The 16,641-nt window shown below is 47.9% G+C and overlaps 1 protein-coding gene across 1 annotated transcript in view; it reads right to left on the reverse strand.

Moving 5' to 3' along the window:
* Positions 1-15,193, reverse strand: part of SDC2 (syndecan 2) — a 60,581-nt gene extending 45,388 nt beyond the window's left edge. The window contains exon 1 of the mRNA XM_050892442.1: positions 14,907-15,193. Within this exon, the coding sequence (XP_050748399.1) occupies positions 14,907-14,966 (60 nt within the window). The 5' untranslated portion in view covers positions 14,967-15,193. The remainder of the gene's footprint in view (positions 1-14,906) is intronic.
* Positions 15,194-16,641: the final 1,448 nt, after the last annotated feature.

A 16,641-nucleotide genomic window follows, 5' to 3' on the forward strand; every position in this document is an offset into this window, starting at 1 on the left:
CCCTAAAAAATTCTTATTGGAACAACTCTCCCTTTAATTTCCTTGGTGTTTGTTCCTTCTCCCTTGGAAGAAGCTGTCACCTCATGCAAGAGGTCAGCCTTACAGTTTCAGCCTCTACTTGCACTGTAAGGAAAAAAACCCTCAAGAATTTTGAAAACGGAGGCATGCGGGATCTCTGCTGCATGAGCAGGGACTTGGTACACCCCAGCCATCCTCCTGCAAGGGTTCAGGTTAACTAGTCCCCCTGGGAAAGCCTGGATGCAACCGTGGCTGCTGTGGGCTACATTGTTTAGTCTTCTGCTCATGGGAGATTTGCTTTGGGGCACCTAGTGCTCCAGACTTTCTGAGAGTAAAAATCGTAACGTACAAAAGCTGTTTGTCAGATATTCATACTTCCTTACTACTGAGCAGTTTCTCTGCTTCAAAATGCACATCTTCCAAATGGTCTCCGCACAGCATAGGTTTTGCCCCCGTTAGGTGCGACTGAGAAAAGACAAAAGGATAAACTAGGTGCTTGGAAATAACCAAGCAGCTGCAAGCCAGGAAATACGGAGTTTGTGCTCTACCAACACCTTAACTCTCACCCCGTTTCTTTGCCCTGACAGGAGTATCAGCACTGCTCCACACATACTCTCAACTCTGGAAACATTTCACGTCATTGACCACAAATGAAGTGATACAGACGTGCTTTTCCATAAGCTGGAGAAGGCTCTGTGGCCAGGGAAAGGGGAGGTTTCCAGTTGCGCTGGCAGTCTAGTGGAACAGGAGGGCTGCGTGGAGGGAGCTCATGGCAGGGAAGGAGCCTCCTGCAAACCCTGCAGCTGGAGGCTGCCCACCTTCCCTCCTGCTGCAGCTCTACCTGCCTCAGGCTTTTACAGCCATCTCTTAAAATACACTCAATGAAACTCCTGGTGCATTTTATCAGACCTGTGTGAGTCAAGTTTAATCCAGATGATTTTCTCAGGGTCCTTTCACTCCTTGTTCTTGCCTTTCCTAACCAGAAAGGGGCTGTGGCAGTTGGCACCTAACAGCTAAAGCTACACTTTCCATACAGTGACGCTCAGCAATTAGAAGATTACTCTTGCCTTTCCCTCCTGCAATTTTCAAGTCTCATCCCTGCTGTCTTTACAGATTCAGGCTTCCCAGTTCAACCTCCCTTCTTCTGATGCCATCTGTTGCAGCAGACCCTTCTGCAGGGGCCTGGGAAAAGGTCCCTCTGCCTTGAAGGAAACCAGGGCTTACAGCCCTCTGACTGCTCCGGGAGCAAGCCTCTGGCAATCCAAAAACTAAGCCCCAGACTAATTTTCTCTGCAGAGAAGCCTATTAAGAAAAGACTTTGTACCAGAGGACAATTCCTAAAACTTTACTCACAGCCCCACAATAAAGCCCAGGACTAGTAATTTCTTGTGGTCTTCATTTACCTTATTCTTTCACGGAAACCTCTTCCCCACACATGCTTGCCCTTCATCACTGCAAACAAACTGCACCCAAAATGCAGTAAGGTATTTTTGTGTTTTTCTGTGGCTAAGACACCCATAGGAGTTTTTGTTTAAAATAAAATAAAATCAACTGGCATTATTAGCAGGGAGGTATAAATAGAGCTCAGAGAGGACTCTCATAGCCTGCTCCGCAAACACACTTCTCCTGAGCAGCGCATCAAGGCTATTTCAAGTAGCACCTCCCATTTTTCACTCCTGAGTATCTCAAAGTGTGTCAGCTTAAGTAGCCAAAGAAAGAAATGGTTACTTAAGGGCAAGTGTAAATACCTTGGAAGGGGTGGGAGGGAGACAGGGTTGTGTTAACAGGTTGCTCACCATGCAGGGTATGGAGAAGCAAGCATCCAGACAGCAGCTGCTGAGCCACAGATAATCCCCCCGGGCACGCTGGAGCCCACCCTTCCTCTTCCCCCCGTGCCACGCTCAGCACCTACAGCGGGTGCACAAGCACCCCAGGGAGAAACCACTTCCCTCCCTGCGCTACCTGCCTTGAAAATGTTCATTAGCGCACGCATACGCTTGCACTCTTGAGGTAGCAATACTCAACATTTTCCCCTCTGGTATCCATGGAAAGGTATTAGCACTCCAGTATTTCATTAGCCAACAGTACTAAGTATTTCACCAACTTGTGGAAAGAGTAAAAGCACTGAGGTTAATGTATTTGGTGAGGCTCTGTCGAACAGTTTGGGATATTTTGTTTCAGTATAGCACAAGGAAAGCAGCTGTCACCTTGATTATAGTGCCCTCAGTAACCTAATACCTCTCCAACTAGTCCTAACTTCAGCTGGCTCCCCCTCCATTTGAGCGAGCACAGTTACTGATCACTTAAACAGTCAAATGGTGATTTGCACAAAAGTAAGTTTTGAAGTGATGTTGTAGGTCAGAGGAGGAGCACCAGCTTCATCAGCACCTTGCACCCACCATTCACATCCTTCCCCAGTCCAAGAGAGAATACAAAGGCTTCCAAGAAAACCTGAAGAGCAGAGAGAAATGCCCAGCTGCAAAGTTTGGCTCCACACACTTACTTTCCAAGTGCTTTTGCTTTTAAAAAGCAAAGGGGATGAGGGATGCAGTACTCAAATCATCCACGTCTGCTTAAACACTTGGTTTGTGTGCTCCAGTGCTGTCAGACACCGCTGACAAGTCAAAGATGGAGGTAGTATCCCTGATACAGTGACTCTTTTCCACCGCAGACCAGTCACCTCCAGGTTTTCCTTGAATTATGGTCTGGCCAAGATGTGTCAGCAGTCCACCATCCCCTCCCCGCCAACAGCTCTGCCAGTACTTTGGTCACTCCCAACCACCTCCTCCCCGCTCCCTCTTTTTCACTGCCACGAGCTGAGTGAGCAGAAGGATTCCTGAGGGTGGGCACAGGAGCAGAGCAGGCCCAGTTTTTCATCTACCTTTTCTCCTGCTCTTGGATCTTATACTTGCAACATGAGACTGAAGAGCGGTGCCAGTGCTAAGTTACCTGGCGTGCCTGACAGCACAAAAGCAGCACGGAGGGGTAAAAAAAAAAAAAAATCAGTCTAATGAGGTTGGAAGCACAAGAGATTGCAGAGAAAAAGAGCAAATAAAGAACTTAAGATACAAATTACAATTAAGTGCACTATAGTTACCATGTACTGCACAGTATTGCTCAGAAATACCATTAGCACAAGTCGAAAAACCCACACTGAACAAAAAGCGACGTTTCTGGTAGGAAATCAGTAGTCTTACACCACCACTGCAGTGATAATGGCATGAGAAAACATACAAGTGACAGATTAGACAGAATTTAAAAGCCCTCAGTTCAGCTTGCTTTGTTTTTATCTTCTGATATAAACAGCCTACACCTACACAGAAAATAACACAGAGCACTACCCATCCTGGCAGTACGCTCTATCGTACCACCGTTGAAAAATAGACTTCTTCTTTCCCCATTTGCTTTTGAAGACAAAAGCCCATTAAGACATAATGTCGTTACATCTGCTTTGATTTAACCAAAGGCAAGTCAAAGCACTTATACTATATGCTTTAACCAATAAATTTACATAGCTCCATGGACAATGTTTTATAATTTAATGACTTATTTCCCTGGAAAAGAAAGCAAACTTTTATTTATAAGCTGCTTCACATTTTAGAGACATTCACTGAAACAGGAGTTCAGCGTAACACGAAGCCTTTACTTGTACACGCAGAGCCAGCACTGCACTTCAGGCTTTGCAATTAGTCACAAAAAGACCCAGCAAATAAAAAAAAGTCTTAAGGAAAGCTAATTGACAACTGCAAAGTGCAGGAGAAGGGCCCGCCTCTGCTTAATTGAAGGTCTTTTCTGTTAAGCTGCACGCTATATTTACCACCTGGCTTGTAATGGCTGCTTTTATTCAAATGCTCTGTGGTAAAATAGATGCACGTGTAGGGGATGAAGACTTTATCGTTGAAACCTTCTGCATGAAATTAGGGGAATGAGGAAGGCTCGCACACTTCCGCAGCAAAATTAGGTCAGGGCGCCTTTGAATGGCTCCATCTGAAGGCTGTGCCAGACTTCAGATCAAATACTTTTTAGTGCATTAGACCCAACGGCTTAAGAGATGAACTTCTATACTGCTGATAATTATTACTGGTACTGTGCATTGCTGCCTCCCTCTCCACCTGTGGATAATTATAAATAGCCTACATTTTCCAGTCCCTGACATACGCCACTCAGTTAACAGAACTTCCAAACCCCATCCTTTATAACCACGGGTCACGCATTTCAAATATGACGACCACATAACTCCACACAGATTGGAAAATTATGACTTGCCCCACACATACTCTTAACTAAACGCTCCCTAAATATACATGAATGGCTAAATGACACTAGCATCACGATAATTAATGATGTGAAGCTGCAAAGTGCCAAGCTGGTGATTCAAATGCAAACCTATCTCTGCCCTCTGGTGCCTACACACAGCCCTGAACTGTGCGGCCAGGGAGCATCACTGCCACCGGCTCCGTCACCTCCTGCCCTGCTGGAGCACGGTCAGCCCCGGGGCTGATGCTCTCCTCCACGCCAGCTCCTGCTCTTAATGGGCTTCAGGGCTATCCCAAATAAAGCATACTCCAGTAGCCAAGCTGAGAGGGCAAAGGCCAAAGAACTGTCCCCAGATATATAAAGTAGTTAATTATACACCTCTTGGTCGCTCAGCTTTGCTGCTCACACCCTGAGGAATGGGAAATAGAGCCCGCCAGCCCCCACATCTAGTCATGTTTGTGTAAAATTTCATTAATAAATTAATCCATAAATAAACTACAACAATGCCCAAACCCCAAAACTACTTCAAGGAGTAAGAGGGGTTATAGAGCCAAACCAGTAACTCTGGGGTCAAATACACCTTTTGTGGAGCTTAACAGCATAACAAGACTGGTGGTAAGAAAATCAAGGCATTCAGAATTTTAAGTCTTTAAAAACTCAGACTTTTGGGGGTTTTTTTAAGCTCTTAAAATTCACAGCTGAGTTCACTCTAGCAAGCTTGGCTGTTGGGAGGGTTGTTAAGATACAGAGAAACATCCACCTCCAGTTTCCTACCATTCCTTGTTTTGCTCTCCCGTTAGGTGACACTATTAATTGTACAGCTGCTACAGCTAGCTGCCAGAGACTGCTCTAAGGAGGTTTTCCAATTAGGTTAGCTGAATTAAATAACAAGAGAGAGAAAGAGATTAGCTTTTTCTGTGCACCTCTAGGAAGCCATAGAGAAATCCCAAAAAATACTCTTGCTAATCCTCCCTTAGGACCCCTTCATCTCTGATCACAAATACAGAAATGCCATGTGAGCTACTCCACTACAAGGGAACTGTGCCAGCTCTCACTGTCTGTACAGCCACAATCTTCATGACAAGGGATCCTACCTACTTTTTTTGAGACTGACAGCGTCTGCCAGAAGTTTTCTCCTTAGTCTTCCTCAGGTTCCTCAAGTCAAATACCTTTACACATTTAAACCAGTAGAGATAAGATCCCCAGATGTTATGTGAAACAGCAAGAAGTAACATGGTGAAGAAGTATCACAGAGACTCCATCTGTATATTATAGAAGCACCACATTTTTTTCCCAAACTAAGATTTTTTCTATCATAACCCAAAGCTGCCTAATTCTTCCAATGCAGATAGAGAAGGTCAGAAAAACAAAAAATAAAATGACTGGCACATGACCTTGGTAGCATTACTAAACGTTCACAAGCCTAGAAGACGACTTTAACCCACAGACAAGATTCACGGTTCTCAAAAAAAGTATCAGGAAACCTCCATCACTGTGAAGTTTATCTGGCTTTTGGTATACAAGAATTCATGCCACCAGGCAGAAGACCAATTACAGGCATCCACCAGAAGAGACCTACATCAAGATGCCAAGTCACCAGCTCTTGGTTAAGTGGGAGAGATACGGTCAAGAAAGCAGCATTAGTGAAAGCACAAAACCCCAAACCAGCCAAGGGTAGAATAAGCTTTTCAGGTTGTGAATCACAGTAAGAACAGGAACAAAAGGAAAGAAAGGTCATTTCCCCTTTATAATGCCCTACAGTTACAAAGCAGACAAGAAGTGGCATTTTCAGCACAGCAATACTATTAAGAGTACTGTCTCAAACCATTGTAGACCCAATGCTCTTGCGTCATCAGGACCTCAGAAGTTCCCTCCATCCAGTGAGCCCCACGGTGGCATGGGCACACCTCTGCCTCCCCACCCCAGCAGAAAGGCTATTTATTACTGAGCCCGAGCCTCGCCAAAGGCAAAGAGATCCCCTCTTGCAGAACATAGCTCTGCTCTTCAACAGGGCATGGCTGCTTGGGCTAAACGCCACCAGAGAGAAAAGCATTTCCAATAGGCAGCACGACTGGAGACAGCCATTCCTACTCAACTTTAACGCCCTGTCTCCTCCAGTACCTGCACGCTTTAAGGAGGTAAGTCTGTTTTTAAGAGGTGGCCATGGTACCTACTTTCCTCACCCTCAAACCCCGCACAGTCAGGCCATTAAGCAGCAATGAGGTATCCAAACGTTATTCAATAGGTTGGAGATAAGGCTGTTAAATGGTATATCTTTTTATAGTCAGTTTTGAGAGTTGCCACTTCTTCAACGCCCTCAAGTCATCCCTCCTCTCTGCACGCCAACAGATGCTCTATGCTGCTCCGCAGGAAGGACCTACCAGAAGAGCAGAAACCATCTCCTGGTTTGCCACCTCCTGCTCACCGCCAAACTCTCGGGAAACTTCTGGGGACCTCTGCCACGTTTTCACACAGCAAACAGACGTGTCCACCAAAGTGTTTTGATCAAAAGCGAGGAAAAGGCAAATTCAATCGGCCCAAGCTGCAACAGGGACATACAATTTCAGCTGAGCCAGGAGTCCATTCGGGTCACAACAGCTCTGGTGTGACCTCCCAGCCTGGCCAGGTCAGGTACAAACCTATGCTAACCACTATTCCCAGTTTTTGTCTTTAGAACAAAATTTTTCCAACTCATTCACATTTTGCAGCGACGACCATACCTGTCCCCTTACCAGGGCTTTGAGGACAGAAGGAAGGCCGTGCTGGGGAATCAAACCAAAAGCACCTGTGGGAGCTGCGGAGGATCAAATCATACTTAGGGAGGAAAACTGTTATGAAATTGTTGTATTAAATCACAAGTGAAGAAACAAGAAGAAAACCATTTGTAAAGACCACCTTCTGCTTAAGGCTTTTTTCCTGGTAAGTAAGGTCAGAGAAGCTGCTCCTCCCACCCTAATTCAGGCCAAGAGAATTATTAAGACAATTTTGAGAGCAATTTTGTTCTGTTTATTTAACCGGGAGTCCTTCTCATGTTCTGCGGGGCATTTCTTCTCCTGACACTTGGAAGACATACTGCCTTTCGTAAAAGATACACACACAAAAGTATATAAAATAAAAATATATGTAAAATATAGATCTATGTAAAGATCTGTATAAAATACACATACACACACAAAGTTTCAAAGACCTTCCAAGCTAGAACTGCAACACCTGCAGAGAGAGCTGAGTGCTGAACGCTCAGTGGAAGACAGTCTCTATGGGCACTTAATTTCAAATGTACTCCAAGAAGTTTCGTTTCACACCATTTTAGATGTTACATTCAAAAAAATCAGCCTTCACAGACGAGAAATAATCAAAGAGCACATGCCTGAAAAATTATAAGCAACTCCACCAAAGACAAGAATTTAGAAGATATACATGGGACTTTGGTAACTTTTCCTATCTCCCTCCAGAAGACCATCTTTCTTGTTCTACCATGGAGAAAGAGATTTGTGAGTTCCACACGCTACAGATGCTTAAGTCACTAATGATCCTAAAGCATTAATCTTCTAACATTGTATGCTGCCACAGCAGTTCTTGAGAACTTCTCACCTTCTTACAATAAGACTTATGCAAGCCAGTTAGTAACATAAACAGATTTCACACACCCTGTTCATGGATGCTCCTTCTCCTTGCTGCACACTTCCATTCACTGTGCTTGCACTGCCATCAGTGGCAAGTACCGAGTGCCCCTGAGCTCCCGACTGGAAGGAGACGCAGTCCCACGGCCAGGACAGCACCTGGATGTTCTGCAACACCCCTTCCACAGAAAACTCAGAATCTTGTTTCTCAGCAACATTCTTTTACACACATCCTTGCTGCAGGAATTATACACTATTATTATTTATAGGGCTAAGACATACCTATTTTTATTTATGCGACGTCACAAATTTGTATTCAACGGAAGCTCGATTTTTCGCATGTCCCAATGACGGCGCGTTCCAATCACTTTGAACTACCTTCACCTTTCCGCTTTGCTTTCCTTGCAGGTTTTCATTTTCAATAATAAGAACACCATCAATGTCACACCTCCGCGCCTGCATATGGGAAGGCGGAACTGCACAACACTTGAAAGGTATTTGAAAGGAAAGGCTTTGTGGCGGCTTTCACCTGGTAATCAGTTTAAGTGACACACCGATTCTGGGATCTCCACATCCAGAGTAAGCATGGATAAACAACCCACCAAAGGAAGAATCTTTCTCCTGGACATCTCTCCTCTCCGCAGCCTGCAAGATACACCATGTATTCAAACCCATTATTAGCCTTCCCCTACAGACCCCAGTCCAAAAAGCAGAGAAGATTCAGCTCTTAAAACCAAAAGAGATCAAGCGCAGGGGGCTTGGCTGGTCACAGCTGTGCCCTCCAGCTGCTGTGTCCAGCCAGCTGTTCCTGCAGGTACTGCAGAGTCACCACAGCTGGAATTAATGCAGCTCAGCCCAGAGAAAGAGGAAAGCTTGCTTCTACTTGTTTAACTAATGGAGGGACCGGAGCAGACATACCAGAGAGGATCCTGGGGAAGTAGGAGAGATGGAAGACCTCATTAGCTTATTCATTCATGTGGCAGGAAGTACATTACATTTTTTCTTATGTCTTGAAACATCCTTAGTCTTGAGGCCACACCAGTCATGCACCCAACTGCTCCCCGAGAAGTACTTCACCTCCCAGGCTTTATTACTTTAGCAGCACTGTTTCCTACAGCTCTGCGAGACCATTACAGTCACACTTCTGAAATACACTTCAAAAAATAAGGATGGGCCACTTCACACTGATCTGAAAGGTGACAAGTGACCTCTATCAGTGTGGAAGCACCTCTAGAGAAAATTATGCTTTATTATGGTTAATCAAGCAGCAACAAAACATGTCTGACAACATAATATTTAAATACAGACAATACATTCTGGTTGTTAATCACAATGCTGGTTTCTGAATATTTTGATTCAGTTCCTGTGTATACCACAGGCTGTTTGACCTTCTGCAAGTCCCTTTGTCTCCTTACCATTAATAAGAGTACAAAGTATGTATTTATCTTCATGCTCACAACTTAAACACAGCCAAACAGGTTTTTATTTGAACTTTCCTAAACCAATTCACCTTTGGAGCAAAACAATTTAGCTTAGAAGGGAGATTTCTGAAGAAGTTGTTTATATATAAAGTAAAAATAGTGATTTCAGATGGAGCGTCCAGCTCAGGCTTTAGTTAAGCACAGCTTACGTGACACACTAATAGCCTATCTACTGACAAGGCCAAGTTCTGCAGATTCATCACCGCCCTGTTAGTCATTATTTCACTTTACATGAACCCCCTACTTGAGACATCAACAAAAATCATTCGTTCAGCGCAAGAGTACTTGTTGCAAATGGTTGTTAAATTCTATGTTTTCTCCTACTGCAATCAGTTTTCCAATACTTTTGAGAATTACATGTATTTTGTATTTCTGCCTAAATATCTAGTATGCTTTTGAAAGCATCCCTCAGGGCTGAGCTAATCAAGAAAACAACATACGTACAGAGAACTGTCATTATTACAGGGTCAAACACTAATGCAGTCTTTACTCGAGAGACTGCAAATTATACTTCAATGTGAGCAAGAGAAATCTTGTTCCCAAATCACTGGATAGTGCCATGTAACCTATGAATAAATTACTAGTCCTGAAAAGATGATAGATAGCAGTTTATTATTGTCTTGTAAGCATGAACCGAAGATAACCAAACAACAAGCTGTTCGCAGAACAGCCTACAGTAATTCTCTCATGCTTGCTACAACACAGAGAGCAAAGCAACTTGAACGTGGACCAAATCGCTTGCTCGTGACTTGTGCGTCCTCTCTCAAATGCGGCAGCACAGAGGGCATCTTTATGACTTACATTCAAGTAGGGTCTTATATAGGGCCTCAAATAAGCTTGCCAGTCTCAAACACAACATTTCTGTTAAAAATCATAGTCAGTCAAATCTATTCAGAAGACAAAAGAGTACTTTTCCGTAACTAGACAAGAGCCCTTTGTTCAGCCGCTGAGCCTTACTAAAGCCTGGAATTCTTTGCCATAAGGAAAATGTTTAAACTGGTCAATGGCAAAAGTCAATTTGGTGAGATAATGTAATTAATAAATGCCATCCATATGCCTCTGCTTGACGTTTTATAAAGACAATTGGCCATGAAGAGCAGGGCAAACGGAGAGCTCTGCAAACGACTGGCTGCTCCGCAGGGAGCTCAGCTGCTGCAGGGAGGAACAAGCTCTTCTCCAAGCTCAGGACTCCCTGCCAAAACGCCACGTTCCCCATCAAGGATGGCAGGTAGCTCTCCACCATCCTCCCTGGAGGCATTAGATCATGGCTGTGTGTTTGACATGGGGCTTTTCATAACTCGCACCTCTGCTAGCCAAGAAATTAGGCCTTGATCTGGTCATCCTGAGATTACACTTAAGATTAGGACCACAGAGACTTAGATCCATCAAAACTTCAAACAAACCCAAGGCTTATGGCTTATTCTCCAAAGTCCACCATCTTTATCCCATTAGCTGCAGCAATTGCCTCAAACCTACCACAGAGGTATCATCTGCCCAAGAACCACAATCCCAGTACCCGACTTCAAACTCCGAGATACTTGTCCCGACTTGTTCCTGAAGACGAGGCTCTCATCTACTTCCTCGATAAGGATCTAGAAAAAAATGCAGAGAAAACATCTCTGCACTTTAGGCCTGAATATTAAGTCAGTTCCAATGCAGACCTCAGGGCTAAGATATTAAAAAGAGAAACTGCTTCAGTGTTTGATCTCAGGTCAAGAATCATCCATTCTTTAATTTTTAAAAGATAAGCTAACCTGGGAGGGAAACCTATTCCCAGAAAGCAGCTCCCGAGAACATCCAGATAAGGGGCAACTTCATTGCAGCACCAGAATCGTAATACTCAAGACTGGTGGCAAAACCCAGAGCTCCCCCAGATTTCCAGTGCACGGCAATGCAGGCAGCTGCTGGATGGGAGCACCCAGATGTTCAGCCAGAGCAAGGGAAGCAGCCACGGCAGATGCTGCTGGCTGATTCCAGGTGCTGCCAAGCCACAAAAAGCAATGGATGGATATTTATTAATTCTACAGTGAGAAGAAAAAGCTCACGTGAGTTGGGGAAGGGCGGAAATAAATCAAGACTAAAAAAGCCTCCTACCTTTCTTTGGAACTGACTTGGCAATGCAGATTTAACACGCTTAGGAGAGACACGCACGGCATATAAATCTGAAACGCCACCTATCTCTTCAGCCCTTCTTCTCTCTTCTCTTCTAATTACTATCTCCAAAGTCTAGCTGCCTTTTTCAAAAAAGCAACATTCCTCCTCTCCAACACACTATCAATTTTCCAAATTCCAAAAGCAACATAACCATTAGAAACAAATGCAGGAAAATTACAGCATCATGCTTCTAAAATACTAAATACTTCTGAAAAATATACCAAATATTACCCTTGGATCATCCTTCAATAACTACATTTATGCCAACAAATCAGTGCTCAGATGCTTACAGAAGAAATAGAAAGACCACCCAGTTGATGTTGATGCCCCAGTGCTCTATTTTACTGAAAGCCTAAAAACCAACCCCACACACATGCATTGCTGACGTGAAGCAGTCTCCAGACTCCAGAAACCTCACGAGGACAGCCACGATTAACCTTCTGTTAGGAGAGCAGCACTATAACGCTGCGGTACGCAGCACAACCTGCTAGCCAGCAAAGTTCCCCAACATGCGCTTGGGCTTGCAGAGAAGATTAGACCATCACACAAGCTCTGGAAAACCGTTCATCCCACCGCTGCGAACCAGGATGAAACGGAAAGGTTTATCAGCCTCTTCCGAATGGGAGCTGACAAGTACAGCTGGATACTTGGCGCTGCTCTCTGGTGCTATTAACATCAGCAAGAGCTGACTCCCGCTATCATCAGGACCGGACCCAACCTTTCAAAAGGCACATCAGGCCTCTCACTTTTACCTTTTCTTTCCAGCGGTTTCATGTTGCTCTCTTTCCCTCTTCTAAAAGCAAACCAGGGAACTTTCAAGGTAGCTAAAAAGTACATTTTTTGCTGTTCAGCCACGCCTAGGTGAATCCCTGATGCCCACCAGGGTTACTGGACCCCACTCTAATCTGACGTCTCACCGCGCGCTGCACTGATGGCAGCAAACCACCCCGCAAGCCCTGGCTGCGATCCACCAGCTTTGATGTGGGCAACGCTTGCCACCATGCGCAGGTTGGCATGAACAGGTCGGGGTCCCCCTCACCCTCTGCATCCCAACCATGTCCCCAAACGGCTGCTCCCCCAGGGGAGCTGGCACGGCACAGCGGAGCACATCAGCAGCACGACAGCCCATGTCAGGGCACACAAAGCGTGCACCCAGCATGGACAAACCGCTCCCAGGTTCAGTGGCAGGTCTCATTTCCAGTACATTTTTAACATGGCTCTGACACCTACTGGGCCCACACCAATAAAGAGGTTTGTTGGTTATATGAAGTAAACACAGGGAACTCGTTGCTTTAGGAAACAAAATCTCCTGCTGTCTTCCCCTTCCCTGCTCAAAAAACTCCTGGATAATTTACTTCATCAGAAATGAGATTTTTACCTTACAGCTTTGCCTAAATAATGAATAGCAGAATCAAACAAAGGGGAAGAAATTTAGAGCTAAACCCGCTTGACGGTGCTCCAGAGAGCGAGCAGGTTTTTTTAAGCATCCATATAAAATTCCTTTTACGACCAGGACAGCCTTCTGCAGAGACGACAGATTTGGCATCTACCTTTTCCCTGAGACCGGTCTACAAAATCCTACCTCTTAAGGGACCATGTAGCTGCTGCCAGACACAGCTAAAGAAAAAAAAAAAAGGGGGGAGTAAGAAAAAAAACACCCTCCCTTTACTTTTCCAGTCCCTCCACAACTTTCCGGCAGCAGTGAGGGCGCTGCATCAGGGCCACGCAGGCTCCCCTCTGCCTCACTCTCCCCGCTACCCCCCGAACCACACTGTCCCGGTACACCCCAACAACCCACCTCATGCTGCCACAGCGTGTTCATCCTAAGGCAAAAAACCATAAAACTTAATACTTTACTAATTACTGTGGCAGTTTAATAGTTACTACACCATCAGAGAGCTTCGTAATAACAGCATTTCTATAAAATTAAAGTATATTGTACCTCATTAGCCAAGGGTGTTTCTGCAGTGCAGTTATACTTAGTGGAAACAAGAGTCGGTGTTCTACACAACCCTTTTTTAATTAGTCCTAAAGAAAAGTGTTTTGCAATTGTATCCTTAGAAATCCCTAATGATGAGCCAGATTTCACGAAGGCTGTGACTGGGCTAATTTATACAATAGCTAGACAACTTCAAAAGTTAACCCAAGCTAGTGACATATTTAGTTCAGTGGAGCGGCTCATTTTAATTGGATTAAATTGTCATGTTTTTTTAATTTCATACTGAAACCTCAATTTATTATTTCCTAACATTTGCCCAAACACCGCAACAGTGTCATTTGCATGCCCCCTTCCCTCAAGACAAGCTCAGATCCACCGACGGAAAAGACTAAAACCCTCTCAACCGGCCTTCACCAGCTCCGTGCCGCGAAAGGGCGGGAGCGCTTCGCCGCAGAGCGGCTTTTCCAGAGGTACAAATCCCGGCAACCGAGTTAATTGCATTAAGCAGAGGTCCCCGGTTAGCAAATACACTCGTGGCTCGGAAAAAAGTGTAAACAGCGGCGTTATCCCGAGCATCTCGCAGCAAGCCCGTCGGGGAAGGGCTGGCGGGGCCAGCGGCAGGCTCGGGCTCCGCGGAGCCGGCATCGAGCAGCGGCGGCTCCGCGGCCGGGACAGGCGGCTGGCCGGGAGGCGCGCAGCGCTGCGCTACCCGCGCAAGGAGAGGCGCAGCAGCGCGGCGTACCCGAAGGTTTTAGGGGGGTGCTAAGCCGCGCAGCCAAGGGTAGTTACTACTTTTTTTTCTCTTTTTAGCAACTGGCCGGGGAGCGCTGATTTTGCAAGGAGACGCTCCCGCTTCACCGCCGGCGGAGCCGGGGGGAGGCGGCGTTTTCCTCGGGCGGCTGCTCGGACACGGTGCGGCCCGGCGGCTCCCAGCGCTGGGCCGGGACGGGTACAAAGCCCCGCGCTTCGGAGCGCCCCGAGAGCTCCCGGACCCAACCCCGCGCCGCCGCCGCCCTTCGGGCGCCCCACGGCCGCCGGGCAGCCCCCCCCTCCTCCGGGGCGGCAGGGAAAGCGGCACCGGCGAGGCTCCGGGGCCGGCAGGCGGCTCGGTCGTCGCGGCAAACTTCGGATGAGGCTCGCTGGAGGGCGGCAGGGCGCTCCGCTCGGCTTCGTGGTTTGTTTTTTTTTTTTCTGAGGGGGGGTGTCTGCTGTTTGCAGAGCGCTCAGCTATCAACAGATGCCCCCGCCAACCAGTCCGCTGCCCCGGCGGGCGGCGATGCCGCCGGGCAGGGCCGGGGCTGCGCGCCCCGCGCTCGGCAGACGGAGCCGAGGCGGCCGCCCCCGTCCCGTCCCGTCCCGTCCCGCCGCGCCCCGCGGGGCTGCCGCCACCCCACCCCCCCCCACTCCCCCTGCCTCTCCGCTCGCCCCGGCACTCACCGGCTGCCCGGAGGCGCAGGCCACGAAGCTGACGGTGAGCGCTAGCCACACGCCCCGCATTATTCCCGCGGAGCCGGCGCGGCGGCCGCCTGGGGCCGGGCACAAAGGAGAAACCGGGGGCCGGCGTCGCTCGGCAGCGCCCGGGGGGGCGCGGGGCAGGGCCGCGGGCGCCCTCCGGCCCGCCGCGCTCCTTCCGCTCCTCTCCGCGCTCCGCTCCGCCGCTGCCCGGCGGGCCCGATGCTGCGCGGCGCTGGGGCGCCCCGGGCTGCAGGCTGCGCGCTGCCGGCTCCGCCGCCCTCCCTCCGCCCCGAGTGCGCGGCGGCGGCGGCGCGGCTCCCAGTTAAACCCCGCAGAAATTCCTGCAGGATTACAACACAGATTGGCAGCTCCCCCAGCCAGTGGAAGGAGGCGGCGCGCCGCCGCCGCCGGCTCTCGCCCCTCGCAAATTCAAGCAACTTTCCCCCCCCCGCCACCCCCCTCCTCCGCCCTGGTCTCCCCTCTCTCGTCCTCCCCCCCCCCCCCCCCAGTGGAAAACATGAGCAGCGCCGCGGGCCGACCGAGCGAGGGCTGGCCCGGTATAAAAGCGGGGACGTGGAAAGGCTCCCTCTTTTCAAGGGAAATCTGGCCGCTGCCGCGTGTTTTTCGCGCTTTGCCGCCGGATTTCGCGTCGCTGCTCCGCGCCACCCTCCCGAGTTAGCCTGGGTGGCAGCATCAAGTGTCGGAAAAAAACAGGACGGAGGGGTTAAAAATCACGGGGAGGGGGGATATCCCAAAATGCCAGCCCATTTTGCATCCCCACTTGGCTTTCTGCCCCAAGATTCAATTTTTTGGACTTTTCTCCCGCAACAAGAAGACCAGAAACTTGTAGGGGTGAGGAGGTGGCAAGTGAAAGACAGCTGCGATTTGCGCCTAGTTGCATGGATCCAGGAGCTATGTCTTCAAAATAAATATTGCAGGAATTGACAGCCCCAAGAATGTGTGCTTCAGAAGCCAAAACAAGAAGTCTTGCTATGACTAGTCCATGATATTTCTCAACTGGGGAAAATGGTGGTATTGCAGAGTTTAGGAGCCTCAGCCCAATCCACTTGCCTATGCCAGCATGTTTCCACCGCTGAACGTGTCCATATATTACATCAGTCATTGGACATGGGAAAGGAGCAATAACCAAGAAAGCAAAATATATCAGTCTCGCTTACAAACTACCACTTGTGATTTAATTCAGAAGGCTGCAGGCAGCGTTTTATAGCCCGAGTCAAATGGTCACAAGGACCATAATGGTCTCTTTTGCTTTTGCAAAACCTATCCCTCTTAGAGGACCCCAGCCCTGGAGGGGGCAAGAAGAGCCCAGGGAGATTCCCCAGGCAGATGTTTTTCCCGGGCAGATGTTTTTCCACACCCTTCGCCTTGCTTGCCCTGTGCTCTGTGGAGCGCTTCGGCCGACGGGTGGTATTGAGATCCCAACCGCCTTCGGTTCCCACTCTGGTTGCCTTCCTATCAAAACAGGAATGCCATGTAAGAAAATAAAGTTAATTTGGCACAAGCAATCTCTCACCCCGCTCGTCACTTTCCCAGCCTCTCCCAGGCAAACACGCATCCCTGGAGATCCCTGTGCAGTGTAGGTGCAGCGGCTGGCTCTGTGCTGGGAAGCGGCAGGACCCTTGTCCCCAGAGGGCTAGGTGGCCATGCCTGGAGTGCTCTCGCTGCGTGCGACCCAGTCCCAGGAACGTGGTACCTC

The sequence above is a fragment of the Gymnogyps californianus genome, chromosome 2 (assembly GCF_018139145.2).
Source record: "Gymnogyps californianus isolate 813 chromosome 2, ASM1813914v2, whole genome shotgun sequence".
NCBI lineage: Eukaryota > Metazoa > Chordata > Aves > Accipitriformes > Cathartidae > Gymnogyps > Gymnogyps californianus.